Genomic DNA, 15,999 nt, shown 5'->3' with positions numbered 1-15,999 from the left:
TACTTGTTTTCCATAGTGGAAGTTCAATAAAAATTGTGTAGGTGTGGAGGGTAAAGTTTGGAGGCTTTAGTTCCAAAAGACAAGATCCTGTTGTGGAACTGATACGATTTTCAAAGGGTGCTGTAAGTGCTGCTTTGACATACTCATGGCTAGAAGTGGTAATAAAGTCTTGGCATCTTCAGCAGTCTCTAGAATTACTCCTTTATGAGCGAAAATTGGCATTCAATATAGCCATCAGATGCTAGCAAAATGGATGGGCAAGGACAAGCTTGTCCATGCTAGCTATAAGCCAAATCAGCTTGTTTTCCATATGCAAATTTTATTTTAAACCACATCAACCTCATACTTAATATCTAGAAGTGGCAGAAGGTATCCCAGGGAAAAAGTAATTGTGTAAATAGTAGTGAATCATAATGTCCACAACTGATGGTATTGAAGAATTTTAAAATGTGGCTGCGTTTGCAAGCCACGTGTGCATTCTTATGTTACAGTCCATTATTTTAAAACATAATTGAGAGCAAATGGTTACTCAAGCTAACTTTGTAATGAAACCAGTGGTTCTGTGACAATTTTTTTACAATACTAATTAAAGATAAAATTAGTTTTATCTTCTTAAGAAGAACGGTATAACAAAATTCAGTGCAAGAACGTCTGGAAGAGCAGGGTGGTATTTATTTCTCTCATCTCTTAAGTTACGTGACGCTCATTCTCAGTAAAAGTTGTGCCCAGCTGGTTTAGCCAGGACACCTTGTGAGCAACACAGGACAAGGAAAAAAAAATAAATAAAAATCTCAAATCCTCATGACATCTCTGTGGTTCCTTTTGACTGGTAATGCCAAACTAATTTTTAATGATCTTTAATATCTTTTGACTATCATTAGGTGGTGTGGTGTGGTTGTCTTGCTCTTCAGCTTCCATAAATCTTATGATGGGCAGCTCTTCATTGTCTTTTTTTCATATTTTTTTTTTTTAATATATGTTCTAAATATCTGTCTGTAGTCTGTTTTGAGGATGGGCTAACAGGAAAAGGAATGATACATGCAGTGTGATGCAACCTCAGTGCTATCCTCCTTGTGCTAGGCTGCAGGCTTTTCCATGGTCAAGTTGTTTGTGCTGTGATCAGAGGACAGGCCTTGCTGCTGGGACAACTGTTGTGTTCTTTCTTATCAGGACAAGCTAAGCTTTGATCTACTGCTTGTTCTGGTGTGTAGACACTGACACATCCACACGCAAACACCCACATTACCATTCATGTGGAATATCCTTCTAATATTACTTTTACAGATCTTTACAATATTAGGAAGAGATTCAGAAAAGCGAGCAATTCTTTATGGATTCTGTAGAAAGGTATGTTTATTTTTCCTAAAAGAAAGTGCTGCGTGATGTTAACATTGGATAGCAGTTGTCTAATGTGGTACAATAGTCATCCAACAAAATAAAGCTTTGTAGGGCTTTGTACTGAGAGCAGTATATTTCTATAGTGTTTCACCAGTGTTCAAGAAAGAAACATTCCATAAGACTCAAAAAGGAGCTTTTTAAAAAAATGGAACTCTAATGCAAGGAACTTTTTAGCTGTGTTAGTTGCAAAGCACTTGAAAAAAGATTTTTCATTTAATGGATCTTTGCTCTGTACTCTACGGGTAAGATCGAACTACAGTTTTTTGGTAACTTCAAATAGGAAAATACTTTTTAGGGCATGGATCAGCTAGACTAATGAGGAGTGTGTTAAACTGCTAACAAAGGAGTACTCAAAACTAAAGATGATATTGTAGGGGGGATGACAAGTTAGTTAATTGCATAGAAGTTGACTGTAAAATTCAGCATTGAAATGAAGGAAACGGTTGCTTGGATGCACAAGTATGATTATACTTGGGTTTTACTTAAATCTGCTGGGCAGATCCTAATAATCAGAATTTTAATCAGTTGGTGTAGCCCAAAGGACCAGACAGGCATCTACACGGTCTGCCATGGTTTAACAAATCAGCTGCATTAACTAAATAAGCTTATGCTCTTTTTCATTGCAAAAAACAAAAAATTAACTTGAGCCTACTTTTTGGCAGATGCAATTCAGTGGTGACAAAAAATACCCTAAGATTTTTGGGATCTTACTTCTCATCAGCCAGCAGTGAAGAGTCTACATAGTTTTGATTTAGAGGAGTAAATAGCTATTGTTAATGTTCCCCTTTTATACAATGAATTGGGCTCACAGGGGAGGTGAAGTTAAATGATTACTAGAATTTCTTCTTAAAGTGGGAAGAAAAAATGTACAAGAAGCACATGAAGGGGCATGTAAACAGAACTTAGAAAAGTCTTTTAAATGTGATGACAAGAGTTCTGTGCAGAAAAGGGAGAAGTGGTAAATACAGAAGACAGCCTATTTTTAAAAGAACCCAGAATTAATGATATCTTGGGAAGATGGGATTGTCAGTTTTTCGAGAAACAAAAACCATGTATAAAAGCTAGATATTCAGTAGGTCAGGTTCCTTGTATTCAAGTGCTAAGAACTTGCAGATAGCAAAAGAGGAACCAATGGATGGATGGAGAAGGGTACATACTGACAATACATACTGAAACTGTATTTATCTATTTATTTTTATAAAACACGGTGGCTTGGGCTTAGTTTTGATAACATACTACTGAATCTGGTAAGAAAGAACTTGCAGGCTTTTCAGTGTTGTTTCTATTAATGTATTGGAAGACTGTGTACAAAACATGTCAAAAAAAATAAAAGCAAAACGTAACCTTTTCTGAAATGTCTGAGCTAACAGTATTTCAGAGATTAAAATATTACGAAATGCCATTTGCTTAATTACAAAATTTGGCACTTTGCTGACTTTGAAGACTTGGCAAGAGCTGTGGGCCTCAAGTTTTAGGAGGCATTTGTGGTTAAATATTGGAGAGCTGACTCACTACTTAAACAGTTTCAAGCCAGGCATCCTTTTCAAGAATTAAGCTAGATTCTCTCTTCCTCTTAGGCCCCATTACTTGACTGAGGAGTTGTAGCCTTCTACTTTATTTTCCCATCTCCTTGCCTTTCTCCTTGATTCTATATCCAAAAAGCTTTTCCATAGCCTGGAAAACGTAAAATGCTTAAAACTTCAGTTCTGTTTCTGCAGTTTCTTTGTAAAAATGATGCTTTTTTATAAGCTGTTCCTCAGAGGACATTTTTAAAGAATTTCCAAGAATACAATAATTTAGTAGTGCTTGCTTGTTTAACCTAGTGTCGCGGTTTGGAGTTTGATGTTCTGGCTGTTTCTTTTAAAAGGATGTAGTTAATCTGGCAGGCATTCACAGAAAACAATATGGTAGTGTGGATCTGGAGAAATTGTTTTAGTAAGAAATTGAAAAATATTTGCATGTGTGTAAGTTGTTTTAAAAATGATACCAAGTAAAATATAAGTCTTGTTTCACTGGAAGTTTAGAGTAAGAGGATCGGTTTTTGGAGAGCGATTAAAGAGTAGAACAAGGAACCTTGTCCCACATCCTCAGAAAGATTAATGGGGATAGTAGAACAAACAGCTTGCGTGCTCCTGTTCAAGGTGCACGTTTATTAAAGACCTAGAGTTTTCAAAATGTGCTGAGCAGAAGATTTGAAACCCCATTTAATTTCGTGTGTGTATATATATATTTATACACCTATTGAATGGAACAGTTGTATCAACCTAGTGCCTGGATGAAATGCGTGATTATCTTTTGTAGGCCTTAGGATAGGCCAAAATAGGGGGTGCCATGCCTAGGGTAAGGGAATGCTGGTCTTAAAATGTCATGTTAGAGCAAAGTGGAGAGGTGTAGGTCAGTGTCACATACATCAGTCTTAAATGTCATGAAGTATTTCAGTGTTGGCACAACGTTGCTGCTTGTTGCACTTTCCTCTGCTCGTCCAACTCAGCTGTTTGAGTTGGTCTTTAATCTTCAGTCCTACTGTAATTGTGGTGAATATAAGAGCTTTTCTATCAGAATGAGCATGGCTTTTTTTAAGGCATTACTGATGAAAAGTGTTCCAACAAAGGTTTAACTAACTTACCTGAATTTGAACTTTTTGCTAAAATGACCATTTTTGAGGAGAAGTGTAGAGAATCAATTTAATACTGACATGCCATTTCAAAATTTTACATGACTCTTCAAGATCAGTTGGCAGACCTGAACTTAAACAACCATCAAGGATTTGCTTTTCTTTATGTGTTTGGTATTTTTTTTTTTAATGGTATTGGGTATTTTTATATAGCACCAAGGTGAGATGGGGTGACGTAAAAAGGGGGAAGAAGCAAAAAGTTGCTGATCACTTTGAATCCAAATATACTGAAACATACACAGCAAACCAGATCGAGTCGTGAGAGTCTGGGGGTTAAAAAGGAGGAGTAAGAAAAGCAAAGAGAGCCCCTTGTGAGTTTGAGGAGCGGGAGGTTGGCAGGGGCAGGAGGTGCTGGTGGAGGAATGCTGCTGAGAGGGCGAGTTCCCGGCACGATCCTGCATCAGCCTCCTCGCCGCCTGTTCAAAGAAGGCTCCGAGGGCGGCGCGCCGAAACGGCAAGCTTGTGTGCTGGAGCTTGTGTGTGTGGTTGCAATAATGTTGTTTTCACAGGAGCCAGAAGGCTTTACAGTTTAGCTTGGGTTTTGCCAGTTTTGTGTTTTGGTTTTGTATTTGTTTTTTTTTTTTTTTCTTTTTTTTTTCCCTTTGTAAATGGCTAGAGAGAAAAGGAGCATACACTTATTACTGTATTTTAATCATAGTTTTTTTTTTTTTTTTTTTTTTCTTTTTTTTTTCCCTTTGTAAATGGCTAGAGAGAAAAGGAGCATACACTTATTACTGTATTTTAATCATAAGTCTGACAACATGCTCATTTAATAAAAATCTTGAGGTAAAACTCCACCTGTTAGCATAAGCTAAGTTAGAAACTAGATTCTGCAACTTCACCTCTACCATTCATAGTTTGTTTTCCATAATTGCAGCCAGCGGCACCAAACTCTTTCTCAGCGTGTTTGGTTTCTTCTTGGATCCCCTTTCTCCTTCATTGTCGTTTTTAACTCTTGTTATGGTTTGTTAGCACTGCTGCTTTTTCATCCTTCTACTACTTAGGCACCTTCAATTTTAATTTTCTTAGTAATTGTTGCCAAGTGAGTGAAGGGCAAGGATTATGCCTGACCTTAGTTCAGCTTGCTTTACTATTAAAATCCATCTCCCCAGATTGCATTCACTGTTTGTGAGTGAATTGTTGTTACGTTGTCATTTGTCAGATTGTGCAAGGCAAGGGCCTTGTGGCCTTCTACTTTCCACCTGAAAGGAGTTGATTTGAAGGATGGTGGTGTGTGTGGGCAAGCAAGGAGTTTCGTGCCCCTTTCTTTTGTATTTGTATTTCTCAAGAGTTTCATCCTGTTCTGCTGAACACTCGTATCCCTTTAAACTCCCGTGTTTCCACGGGAGAACATTCCAGCTCTGGCACCTCTTACGTCTTTCTGTCTCCAAACATTAAAGTGAATTAGTCAGTCTTTGCTGATGTACAGAAATCTTTTATTTTTTTTCCCAAGTAATTATAAAGCGAAGAGGTCCTTTTTGTGACCATTGGGGGAATGAGGCTCTTGGAGCTGACCACATTCAGTAATTGCTAGTTCAGGGCAAATGCCTTATTTTGGTGCTGTATCTCTTATGTGCATGTGAGGTCTGGTACGTGGGAGTCCCGTGTTCCAGAAACCTAAGTTTTGTTTTCCAATTCAAAGAACTTGGATTCATGGTAGTGAAGATATGCTAGCCAAAATAAATAGAAGGTCTAAGCATGGGCTATTTTAAGTCCTAAGTAGGATACCAGAATTCTTAAATCATATAGAATTTGCCACCATGGTTTACATCATGACTCTGAAGACGCAGGATTTGCCACATCAGATAAGTCGGTTATTCATTTAATCTGTTGTATTAGCCAGTTATGAAATGGGCAGCGTTCCGCTACCAGCAACACTCAAAGGACTGATTGCAATATCATTTCAGCCTTCTTCACCGATCTTCTGGAAGGAATAACATGGCAATAAAACAACCATTATTTTACTCAGTAACATTTTTCTTGCATGGTAAGTTGGTTCCTCTGTTTATTAGTCTGTTTGCCGTCTCAAGTGCCTGTAGGACTTCCACTTTCATCCAAAATTTGTTTTGTGTGGAAAAATTAAAGCTTCTTTGCTGTAGTGACAAGTGTGGTTAATGAGCAGAAAATGTAATGAGTTACTTAGAAATTGGCTATGTGTAACCTGAAGGTTATACTCTTTGCTCAGGTTTATACTCTGAGTTTGTACTTAGCCTCTGAGGTGATAGCATCCAGGGGAAATTATTCCATGCTGTAGAATAACCATTAGCATCAAGAGTGCTCAAAAACTCTGAGCTGAGAAAATTACTTATCATAATGTATCCGTAGGGATTTGGCTGTGCTTTCTTCAAGTATTTCCAATTGTGAGAGCTTAAAAGAGGAGAAAGATGTACTGGAATGAGCTTCAGGGAGGGGCAGGTTCTATGCTCTGTGGCTCATCATAGGGCAAACCGAAAAACAGAAAACAGAAGTTGAGTGGAATTGCTAGTGTTTGAAGGAATCAAGTATGCAAGCTTCAGCTTCTGTCGTAAGAAGATTTCGGGTTGGTTAAGGTAGGGTAAATTTTTAAATATAGGGTTTAATCCACAATTCATACAGTAACTCTTAAAGCATGTTTCCCCTTTGACAAGGGGAAATTACGTCTTCAGTATCCTTCATGAAGGATCTAGAAAAACAGGCTGTTTTATAAATTGTGTTATCCTTGTTGCTTAGATTTTTGCAAGGTGAAAATTCACTGTTAAACAAATCTAAATACACCAGTTGTAATCAAACATCAAGCAATACTTAAAATGATATCCAAGGGTGGAAATGATGAAACATGAAGGATGTCAAATCTGAAGTAAATCACTTTATGTACACTATCATTATGTAAGAAGGTGAGCTAGAAAAAAAAAAGGGTCTGTAAGAGCCAAAATATCAAAATATGATGGATCTGTTCCTGCACAAAGTATTTTAAATGTTAGCTCTCTTAAGTAATAATTTTGAGAAAAATAATGTTTATTTTTAAGGAGTGTTATAAAAGGTGGCAACATTAACATGCTTGGAGGAAGGCAGAAGGGAAGTTTTCCTTAATACTGAGCAATTTGTGCATATTTTTAGATAGGTACAAATAATTTACCATTGTCATCACTTCTGATAATTCCAAGGCATCAGGAGAAAGAGCCCTTTCTGGGCTTGAGACAGTCCTTTCTGGAGAGCTAATTCTACCTTTAAGCTGCAAATGCAACAGACTTCATGTCTCTTAGTGGAGGCTTTATGGGCCTTTGCAAAAAAAAATAATCAATTTTGTTGTCTCCCATTTACTTTTGTAGTTCGAGGCTACATCCTCTTATCTAAGAGGAGGTTAAGGAGGGGCACCGTCAAGCTTTCCCATCTCAAGACAGGCTCACACAACAGAAGTCAAGGAACAAAATAACTGCTCAAAGCTTTGCTGTGTTGCAGTTTATGTGGAGAGATTCAGCTCTGTTGCAGGAAAACACGGCTCCAGTCTGACGTACAGCTTAGGTCAACAACAAGGCAATTGTAAAGGCTTCAAGAAGGTTTCCCAGGGGTCTTCTGATTTTCCTAGGAGGTCTGGTCCCTACTGCTCTTAGGACCATGAAACAGAAGGATGAAATTTGGCTCTAAGCCAAACATGCTCCACTTCATAGAGGTTATTATATCTGCAAGGTCATGGTTTCTGTGAAAGGTACCATTTTTGTTAGGTGTTCAAGTAAACATCTGTATTTCTATTGTGTGGCCTATTGCCACTTGTTCTTGAGATGAGAATGCTTTGTGATGAAAAGTGCCCAAGATTGATGACCCTAGGATGGAGAGTCACGTGCAAGTTAAATTTTTTTCCTTTTGTGGTAAAGTGTCTCTTACAAGGTAGATGTAAATTGAAATGGCACAATTTGAGTTTGCAGTAGCTTGTAGGGTCCCTTTTTTCAAAGTTTTAAGAACTTAGGAAGAAAACATGCTAGCCACTTCAAAATTTTCTTACTGCCACAAAAGCTAGTTTCAGCAGAATATTGATTTTATTATTTTTAAGTAACAGTCATCTTTTCATACATGTATCTCATGTTCCTTTGGCTTTTAAAGAGGACTCAAAATGGGGAGAAAAAGAAATGGTTAGTCGCCTGCTTTGTCACTATTATGATTAGTGAGCATTAAATTGAAAAGAATTAGCGAACAAAACTCCACAGCTAAAGGAACAATTTGAAAAAGAGGATATGAAAATGTCAGAGAACTTGTTTTTTAAAAATAAATGTTTGTCATTCTGACTGTCTCCCTGCTAGGCAGCAACTTGAATTTATGTCGCAGAAGGAAGCTGTGATATTGAAACCTTCCTAGCCTTGGTACAGATGACTACCACTATGTCGTCTATTCCATCCACTCTCCTCCCAAGTACTGGGCTATTCCTTTTAAAACACTTAAGGATTTCTCTGTAAGCTGTCAAGTACAAGTCATGCCCACCTTTTTCTTTACTTGTTTATTTGATTGATCTGAGCATTAACTATGAAGTTAAGAAATAAGCAGGTGTTGAAAGCATTCATATAACTTGCATTTAAGATGTGTGTTAATAAAACTTTAAATTGAATATAGTCTTTTGTTTGTTCTTTGTAGTAAACAGCTGTAAGAACCCAGTTCTGTAATCCTGAAATATTCAAGTACTATAGTGCTGGTGCAGCTGAAAAAAAATCTTAAATGAACTTAATTTTTGGCCTTTCTAAATTGTAATGATTTATTTCAGTGTTGGTATAAAACACGGTGGCTAAGAACATGTTTCAAGTTTAGGTAAACTATGGCTAACACTTTACAATGGTCATGGAAACTGTTCTGAGAAATGTTTAAACTATGAAGGTTACATCCTTGCACTGTTACTGAGTTTGCAATTTTAATATACCTCCCAAACTCAGCATTTCTGTTGGTTTGGTTTTTATCGTAACTGCTTTACTTCCACAGAAACTGATGTCACATGTAGAGGGTTTTACTCTACCTTTTAAAGCAAATATTATAAGTACAAGTAGGAAATAAAAGTGTAGAGGAGTTTGGTGTTCTAGTGGCTGGAAGCAGTCTTTGAAAATGCTCAGACTTGAATTTTAAAAGTAGATGTAGTCTTCTCAATTGGGCAATTTAGAATATTATAAGCAGAAATGACAGTATAAGAGTGTGTTTATATTATTTAGCTGTGATCAAAATATTATCAAGTACTTGATAATATTTGAATGAATAGGTTCAAGTGCTTGTCAGCTTGAGTGCTAATAACCTCTATACAGGCACCTTTCTCCAGTTATTCCATTGTATTAATTGGGCTTTCCAGATGTTAAAATTTCTGAAAGAGGAAAAAGTCCTAGTCGCCTTTTATTTTTTTTTTTTTAAAAAGCTACAATTTTGTGGTATAAAGTGCCATAAAATTACATTAATGTGACTTCAGTTGTGTTTTCTGCTCTCTGCTTGTAGGTCTGAAAGCAAGATATACAGAGGATCTAGCGCTGTGTCAGCTCATGGTTTGAAAGGCCACTTTCTCGTTTGAAAAGAATACATGCAAAAGATCAGTTTACAGAGAAGGCACCTTTGCTTCTCCCTACCTCTTTTGAGGCGTGCTACGGTCTGGGGTTTTCCTTCCCTGATTTTTAAAAGATGCGTGCTAGGAATTAATGCGTACAGAAAATATCCCCCAAAGTTAATGTTTGATTTTGCAACCAGAGCATGCAGAACTAAGTTAATGCCGGTTTTTAGATCAGCTTGGCAACTGTTAGCTGACTTTAATGGGGCAACCAGTTATCATGAGTGAAAGGAGGAATACAATTGCAGCCTGTCCGTGTGGCCTTTCTTATACAAGGATAATAGACGTTTTGTTCAGACCATTCCCAACCTGGGGAGATAGGAGAATTGCAAATGTTGGAATTTCTGTAAGCTTTTGACTGTGACTTTTTTTTTTTTTTTTAAAAAAAGAAGTATCTGCTGTGTTTACACATAATCAAGATCCTTGACTTTTGAGATAAGCATAACTTGTTGCCACTGCTTAGTCTTTGAGGGAGAGAGACATGTTTTACTTTACAAAACCAAGTAATAAATTTTAGTGAAGCTGTGGCAGTTCCTAACTCTCACTCCTGTTAACAAGGTTTAGATAAGGGCTCGTCCTGATTTATCTTCCCTGGGATTTTTACCTTGCGGTGTTAAGCAGAAGCAGAAAATACTCTCCATCCCTTTCCCCCTCCTTGCATGACTGCACCCAACCACCACTGCTTCATGAACGGGAAATTACAGCTCCTAAATTTGGAGTTGTAGATATAACTGAAAAGCTTAACTTTTAGGGTTGTGACTGCGAAAATGTCTACTTCTGCTTGTATGTTTAAGTTTGGGTAAATATTTTGCAATCTGGGAAGATTTAAGAAAATCCCAAACAGAGTAAATAGCCAACTTGTAATTGGAAACAACTGTTTGGAGAATTTTGTTATTGCTTTACATTTAAAAGAAGTTAGGTGCTGTAAATTTATGTGCTTTCTTTTATCCTTTAAAACTCTGTTTAGATGATTTAAGACTCATTCTTAGGTAACCGAAACAGGCTAGTCTGCTTTAGGTAGCCAAGCCATGTGAAGGCTTTAAAACTTTGCTAGAAAAATACCAGGGTAAATACCAATGCAAACACACCTGCTTTAGTGTAGCTTGCCTGTGAAAATTTTTAATTTTATTATTTTTTTAATGAGTACCTGTAAGATTCCACCGGAGTGGGTAGGTCAAACTTTCTGCTCCCTCTTTCCTCCATCCTAAAGATTTTAGTAGGGAATTTGATAAACTACATAAATCTCAGTAATTAGTGAAGGGGCTAAGTTTTCCAAAAACTGGGCAGAGGTGCTTAAGGCAGTGATTCTGTCCCAGCTAGCTCTGGCACTTGCTAGATTCTCTGCTGAGCTGGTTTGTTGCTAAGCCAACAAAAATCTAACCTGACCAAAAAACATAGTAAAGTAATACCAGCTAGATTGGGTAGGGCCATCATAGGACCAGAGCCTGTGCAGACGGATAGATCTTGAATACAGCTGTGTACAGTTTTGTGCTAGATAAGAAAGCCTGATTTAAAGGGCAAATAAATTGTAGGAAGGTTGTGTGACTTGTTGCTAGCTCCTGATACTAAATACCATTTATGCACAGCAGAGAATCTTTACGTTTAGTATGTGTATGCAAATATATGTATTTATCAAGCAGTTCAATAAGTTCATCCTTCTGTACCTTTGTGAAATCTAGGTTTTAGTCTGAAGTTAAATACAAGTTTTTAATTATTTCTTTTTTTTTTTTCAATGTCTTATGACAGTGCACTCAAAAATTTATGCAGAGACCATGTCATCCTCTTATGTTAACCAGAATGGCTTTATTGGGTCAGGCTTCAAGTATTGGTTTGTACAGTCTCCTGTTTCTGACAGTGAACAGTAAATTCTGACAGCCAATAGTAAATCTATGGGGAAATGAATAGTAAGAAGGAGCATTTTGTGGTCATTCTCTAAGACCCTTCTGAATAGCTGCAGCTTGGGGACTTCTTGAGCCAGATGTGACATCCTTGAATTTAAAAATTCAAGGAGCTTGCATTTGTCCAATTGCTTCCTGAATCTTTAAATTTTTAGAAGTTATTCAAAACATTGTAGATCACAAAGTTTAACTTCATACTGTGTGCAAAAAGTACTTCTGTGTAGTTCTTTTGAACCTGCCCCTTAATAGTGTCAACTGCTGCTCCCTAATGCTTGCACTTGGCAAACAGTTGTGCTTTATTTATCTTCTCCATGTCACCTGTAATTCTGTACTCATCTTTTCTGTCCTGTGTGGTCCCTTTTTTTTGGGCGGAGTGGACAAAGTAGCATACTTCTGGTTTTACTCTTTTTTTGACAGGGGGAGGCACGATTGCATACCTTACTACATCTGTAGGCGCACTATGGATTCATACAATAGGATTGTGTTTTCGTTTTGGCTCTTAGATCTTTCCAAAGAGTTCTGATTCATTTGCTTTATGATAGCTATTGAGCTAGTGTTTTCATTGAACTGCATGACTACGTGACTGATCTTTCCTAACAGATAGAGCTCTTTCGCTAAGTGCGTTATTTTGCATTTACCAGTATTGAATTTCTGCTGTACTATTGCACAGTCCCTCCGTGTAAGAGTGTTCTGCAACTGTTATGATGCCTAGAACCTGGGATGAGTTTGGGACTATGTTACACTTGATACTATGCGAAAAGAGTGCTTTTGGTTCCCAAAATGCTTTTAATCCACACATAAGGCAGAGGACAGCAGATGAATACAGAGAATTGTGACAGTATTGACAGGCAGAGCTACAGTGGTCTCAATTAAGTTTGCATAGACATTCCAAAAGGCTGATAAGAAAGGCTAATAATAAAGTATTTTTCTGAGAATTTAGCCCTTCTCTCAAGTTTAAGAAGCAGCGTCAAAGGAGACATCAAGTGCTGGCTTGGCAATTTTACAAACGGAGAATGGAGGCTGCCAAATGTTGGCCTGATGGAAGCAGCAGTTAAGTTTTTGGTGTTAAATGTGAGTGGATAGTTAGTATGAGAGTAATCCAGGGGGCGAGGGAAATGAAAACAAGCAATTTATGGTTAATGTCATGGAGCAAGAATCATGAGGGAAGCAGAGAAAGGGCGATGTGTTAGCCATGCAAGTCAGCATTTGTATATGTTCAGTAGGATAAGCAGGAGTGAGCTAAGCAGAGTAAATTTTATGTGTTCTGCTTGTGTGCTGTGATTTGGTTCAGGATGTGCTAAGGATAAGGGGAGCTTCATGTCTCTTATTTCCACACGCTATATTGGGTAAGGAGTGAGTAGAGAATGAGTGGAGTCCCCAGTGTGACAGGCTACATGGCAGAAAGGGACACCAGATTATTTTCTTCCAAGACCCATCTAGGCACTGAAATGATGGGGAAGCTCTAAGAGATCAGTCTCTTATCTAAAACATTCTAGCCATGAACAACCTCGCTTGACATAATACTGCCAAAATAATAAATAAATAAATATAAACGCCAAAAACAAAAACGTATTTTTGTTTACTAACTGGCATCTTAAAAACAAGAAAAATCATGTTTTTATGTGCTCTTCTAGTTCTAGGTCAAATGATTAGTTCTGTGAGAAGACAGCATGACGCTTTGAGTATGACAGAAGCCCTGATGCTGCAGAAGAGGCTGGGAATATTAATGGCCAAATCTAGGTGAGTGATTTTAATTCTGCCAGTTCCCTATCTGTTTCATTTTTTCTCTAGTCTTGGTTCACATCTCTCCTTTGAAGCAGCATTGCACTTCTTAGTTTTCTGAAGTATTAATATTACAATATATTGGAGACAAAATAACAAGCTTGTATGATTATATATACCCTTTCTTTGTCATTCTTGAGATACAATGGCTATACTTAAACATCTTCGTAAACTACAGCTTTCTACTTGCAACTCTAGTCATTTTTCACAAACTACTTTGCAGTTAAGTTTTTTTTTATTGTTTTTTTAAGTTTGCAGGCACTTGCCTCCAACAGATTTGATCAGTTATTTTATGCTGAATACAAAGAAGGTCATAATACTAATTATAATACATAATACTAATACCATGCTGCTACCTAGTTCTGTTTCCACTTTGTCAAAACATTTGGGAAGATCTACAACTGGGCTTTATTAAGTGCAAACCATTGGTGCCTGCAGGCTGCAGAACTTGAAAACTTTTGCTGGAAATGTATATATTCCTTGTTAATCTGCATTGCAGCTGTTGTTACCTATTGCTCTTTTTAGCAGTGGATTCTCAGAATAAGTCGGGTAGCATCATTAGGCTAACAAGACCAACATCTGAACATTACTGTAGTGAGGCATTGTGGGGTGCTAGGATGGGAAATTAGTAATAGGTGTTATTACCTGTATCTCCCTTTCTAAACAAAACTGGCAAAATTCATAAGCAAAAAAAGATGGAATAGTTTAAATAACAGTGGAATGCATGTGTGAAGACTATTAAAATTAGCGTGTAACTGAGAGGCAGATTTATACAGTCTGTAGGGTGGCAGTATCTCTTTTGAGTGCTTTTCTGCTCAAGAGGAAAAGAGCTAGCTGGTCATCATTGTATTCCTTGTACCTTATTATTCAGCAGACTACTTGGATACTACTGCTGCAAGCTAGTACAAATGCCTGTCTAGAAAGCAAGTCTTGGTTTTCTTAATATTTTTTTCCTCTTTAGTCAGGAAAAGTTGTCAACCAGTTTTGTCTTCCTTCTTCGTGATTCCTAATATCATATCTCTTGTTGCCATACTAGCTCTCTTCCAGGATTTTGGCTACCTTCTCATCTGTGTAGTGGAAATTTTAATTCTTACCCAATATAAAAATGATGTAAATGGGTTAAGATTTCTTTTGTCTGACTTCCTTGTATTTAAGAAACACAAGACTTATGACCCTCTGCAAGGTGTTAGAGGGAGGAGAAGCAAGTTTTGAGACTTAGTTCTATGAATGTTTTATCATACTATTTTAAGGGAGTTTTACCATACATCCAAAACTCTGTAAATGAAAACATCAGAAGATCAAATATTTATTTTTGGGTTCCTTAATTTAGCCATGCTGTTTTGTGTTAGTTGAATATTTTACTGTTTTATAGCAAATGAAGTGGACTGTGTGACACAATTTAATCCAAATGGAACTTAACAGAAATAAAAAACCCCACATTTTAAAATATTACTGTTGAATGTGGGATTTTTTTCCTTCCCTTGACTCCGATTGCATAGTTTTATGCACATTGCTATATGGGAAGCATTCAAAAGTGGAAGCACAGAGAGAGCCTCGCCGTATGGCTGCCAGCACTGCCTGCGGGCCTGGAACACCTCCACTCTGGGTTGCCAGCCAGCCCTGGAGCTGGCCAAGCCAGGGCAGCCTTTCAGGCTCAACGCCATGCGGACTCTTTGTGTTGCCTGTGCCTGGTAACCTCCTACAGCCCAGGGCTTGTATGGGCGTCACTAGGGCTGTGCTCAGCAGCCTGAGCCGGGGAGTGCTCATTTAGTCGGAGCTGGAATCCAGGTCGTTGCCTTGTGTAAAGGGCCCTGGTTTAGGACATGAGAATCGCACCCAGTAAGTTGTTGGGTTTTGTTTTCCTCCAAGCTGCTACCATGGGTGACAAATCAAATGGGTCTGTTTGGTAGTAACCTCAAGTTGAATTATTGGTAGGGCTTTAAGAGCTTGGTGTTGCCAGTCCTTAATGCCAAATTTAATTTCACTTAACTTAAATATTTAAAAATATTTGTATTATTTATGTTGATTTTTTTATTACTTACGACTGCAAAATTTATCATGAAGAATTGTAATTTCAGGGAGTGATTTGTGTTGGATTGTTTTGTTGATGATTATTTTTACTTCAGCTAAAGGATCATTTTGTTGGTGTTTTTTTTCCCCTTTAGAGATCACATGGTCCTCTAAAGAAGTCATGGGTAGCTGTTGTAGCTGTCCAGATAAAGAAACTGTCCCAGATAACCATCGAAACAAGTTTAAGGTAAGCAACTGACGTGGTATGCCGTGAATTATTTTGTTGCCTTCTTGCAGACCAGGTCTGTGATAGAAAAAAATTTATATGAGAATAGGGTGTGAATTACTGAACAGTTAAAATGTGGCAGAGTTGCAGGTATTTGTGTCTATAGGTTTTTCTTGCTAGAAGCAGCTCTTGGAAGAGCTACTGGAGAAGTGTGATTATGAACCTGGATGTGGGGTCAGCAATGGAAGCTTTTACTTGAAGATCACTGCTGACTATAGCCTTTTGAGAACTTTTGTCCTTTACTTGAAGAAATTTTATTTATAAACGTGCTTCTGTCCCTTATATGCCTGGAATTTCTAAGCTTGTGAACACTTGTTCATGTGCTTAACATGCTTAACACGAAGCTGCTGAAGTCAGTGACTTTAAGTAAACATACCTTTGCATAGTCACACAAGTCAGATTTGCT

At 37.6% G+C, this 15,999-nt stretch overlaps 1 protein-coding gene across 1 annotated transcript in view; it reads left to right on the top strand.

The window, feature by feature from the left end:
* Positions 1–15,999, top strand: part of FRS2 (fibroblast growth factor receptor substrate 2) — a 47,019-nt gene that overhangs the window by 15,250 nt on the left and 15,770 nt on the right. The window contains exons 2-3 of the mRNA XM_014964130.1: positions 13,150–13,255; positions 15,463–15,554. Coding sequence (XP_014819616.1) covers positions 15,489–15,554 — 66 coding nt within the window. The 5' untranslated portion in view covers positions 13,150–13,255; positions 15,463–15,488. The remainder of the gene's footprint in view (positions 1–13,149; positions 13,256–15,462; positions 15,555–15,999) is intronic.

The sequence above is a fragment of the Calidris pugnax genome, unplaced genomic scaffold (assembly GCF_001431845.1).
Source record: "Calidris pugnax isolate Ruff unplaced genomic scaffold, ASM143184v1 scaffold44, whole genome shotgun sequence".
NCBI classification, from domain to species: Eukaryota; Metazoa; Chordata; class Aves; order Charadriiformes; family Scolopacidae; genus Calidris; species Calidris pugnax.
The sequence above is the reverse complement of the archived record's forward strand: the minus strand, read 5'-3'. Positions and strand labels throughout refer to the sequence as shown.